The sequence below is a fragment of the Saprolegnia parasitica genome (genome assembly GCF_000151545.1).
Source record: "Saprolegnia parasitica CBS 223.65 unplaced genomic scaffold supercont2.121, whole genome shotgun sequence".
NCBI classification, from domain to species: domain Eukaryota; phylum Oomycota; class Saprolegniomycetes; order Saprolegniales; family Saprolegniaceae; genus Saprolegnia; species Saprolegnia parasitica.
The window spans coordinates 20311-22033 of NW_012156515.1; the positions used below are offsets into that span (position 1 = coordinate 20311).

At 56.5% G+C, this 1723-nt stretch overlaps 1 protein-coding gene across 1 annotated transcript in view; it reads left to right on the forward strand.

The window, feature by feature from the left end:
* The window catches only part of SPRG_21261 (hypothetical protein), a gene marked incomplete at both ends in the record, with an annotated part of 1800 nt that extends 506 nt beyond the window's left edge, over window positions 1–1294 (forward strand). Inside the window, 4 exons of the mRNA XM_012353367.1 lie at window positions 98–241; window positions 294–371; window positions 426–867; window positions 917–1294. Of these exons, the coding sequence (XP_012208757.1) occupies window positions 98–241; window positions 294–371; window positions 426–867; window positions 917–1294 (1042 nt within the window). The remainder of the gene's footprint in view (window positions 1–97; window positions 242–293; window positions 372–425; window positions 868–916) is intronic.
* Window positions 1295–1723: the final 429 nt, after the last annotated feature.

Consider the following 1723-nt stretch of genomic DNA (forward strand, 5'->3'; position numbering starts at 1 on the left):
CCAACATGAAGTCGATTCTCTCGGTACGCACATCATCTTTATCATCGTGCGCATGCTGATGCTGAATATGTCGTCAGGTCGAGCAAGAGAACATGAGCTGCCGCGTCCAGTGCGGCGTCACGCGCCTCCAGCTCGAGTCGGAGCTCCGCGCGACGGGTCTCTTCTTCCCCGTGGACCCCGGTGCCGATGCGACGCTCGGTGGCATGGTCGCCACCAACGCGTCGGGCACGACGACGGTTCGGTACGCACGCTTCCTCTCGTCCCAGTAGCATCGTTTGACTCGTGTCTTTTAGCTACGGCAACATGAAGTCGAACGTCCTCGGGCTCACGGCGGTCATGGCCGACGGTCGCATCATCCGCACCGGTTCCAAGTACAACGATCAACGTATCAATGTATCAATCGATACTCATGTTCGATCCGCTAGGGCGCGCAAATCGTCGGCGGGCTATGACCTCACGCGCCTCTTGATTGGCTCGGAAGGGACGCTTGCGGTCGTGACCGAAGTCGAGCTGCGTCTCCAGGGCGTGCCCGAAGCGCAGAAGATTGCAGTCTGCAGCTTCCCGACGATCCAGGACGCAGTCGACACGTGCACCGTCATCATGCAGATGGGCATTCCGGTGTCGCGCATGGAACTCATGGACCACAAGGCGATCGAGGCCACCAACAAGTACTCGAAACTCAACAACATTGTGTCGCCGTGCCTCGTGATTGAGCTCAACGGGACGCCGGAAGAGATTGAGCACCATACGGGCACGGTGCAGGCGCTCGCAGAAGACTACTCGGTGCAGCGCATGAGCTGGGCCGCGTCCGAGGAAGACCGCAAGGAGCTCCTCAAGGCCCGCCACTCGGCGTGGTATGCGACCATGGTACACACGCCATTCGTTTATGTCGTATGTCTCATCCATTGTGCGATAGAACTTGGTGCCGGGCAGTCGCGCGCTCTCGACCGACGTGTGCGTGCCGCTGAGCAACCTCACGCAGGTGATCGTCGACACGCAGGCCGACTTGGAGGCCTCGGGGCTTGTTGGCACGATCGTTGGCCACGTCGGCGACGGCAACTTTCACGTGATGCTGCCCTTCTTGCACGAAGACGAACCCAAGGTGCGCGAGTTCAGCGACCGGTTGGTCGAGCGGGCGCTGGCGGCCGAAGGCACGTGCACGGGCGAGCACGGCATCGGGTCGGGCAAGATCAAGTACCTCCGCATGGAGCACGGCGACAGCGTCGATGTGATGCAGACCATCAAGCACGCGCTCGACCCGCACAACATTCTCAACCCGAGCAAGCTGTTTTAAAAGTAGAAAATAACACGAGTATGTCTTTTGTTGCTAGGACTCTCTTTTGTACACACATGTTTATCGCTTTCAAAGAAAGAGAATAGAGAAAGCACGGGAACAAAAGATTGTTTGAGTCCCTTGAGAGACTGCCACGTTTGAAGACGAGATATGATGGATGATCTTTGCTTTGGCGCCAAAGGGCAACGTGATGCGGTTTTGCCGATCGCCGACCTACTCGAATCGTCGGCGACCAATGAACGAGTGCGGGTTGGTGAGCAGCAAATGACAATCTGTACTACTGCAGCCACAATTCGGGTCTCTCAAAAGGCCTTCGCGCTGCATTCTTCAAAGATAGAAGAAGAAGGAGATTGCTAGTCTCTACGTATGCGAACTCTTTGTAACAACGAAGATAACGCGAAACACGTTCATATATATATATAGTGGAAA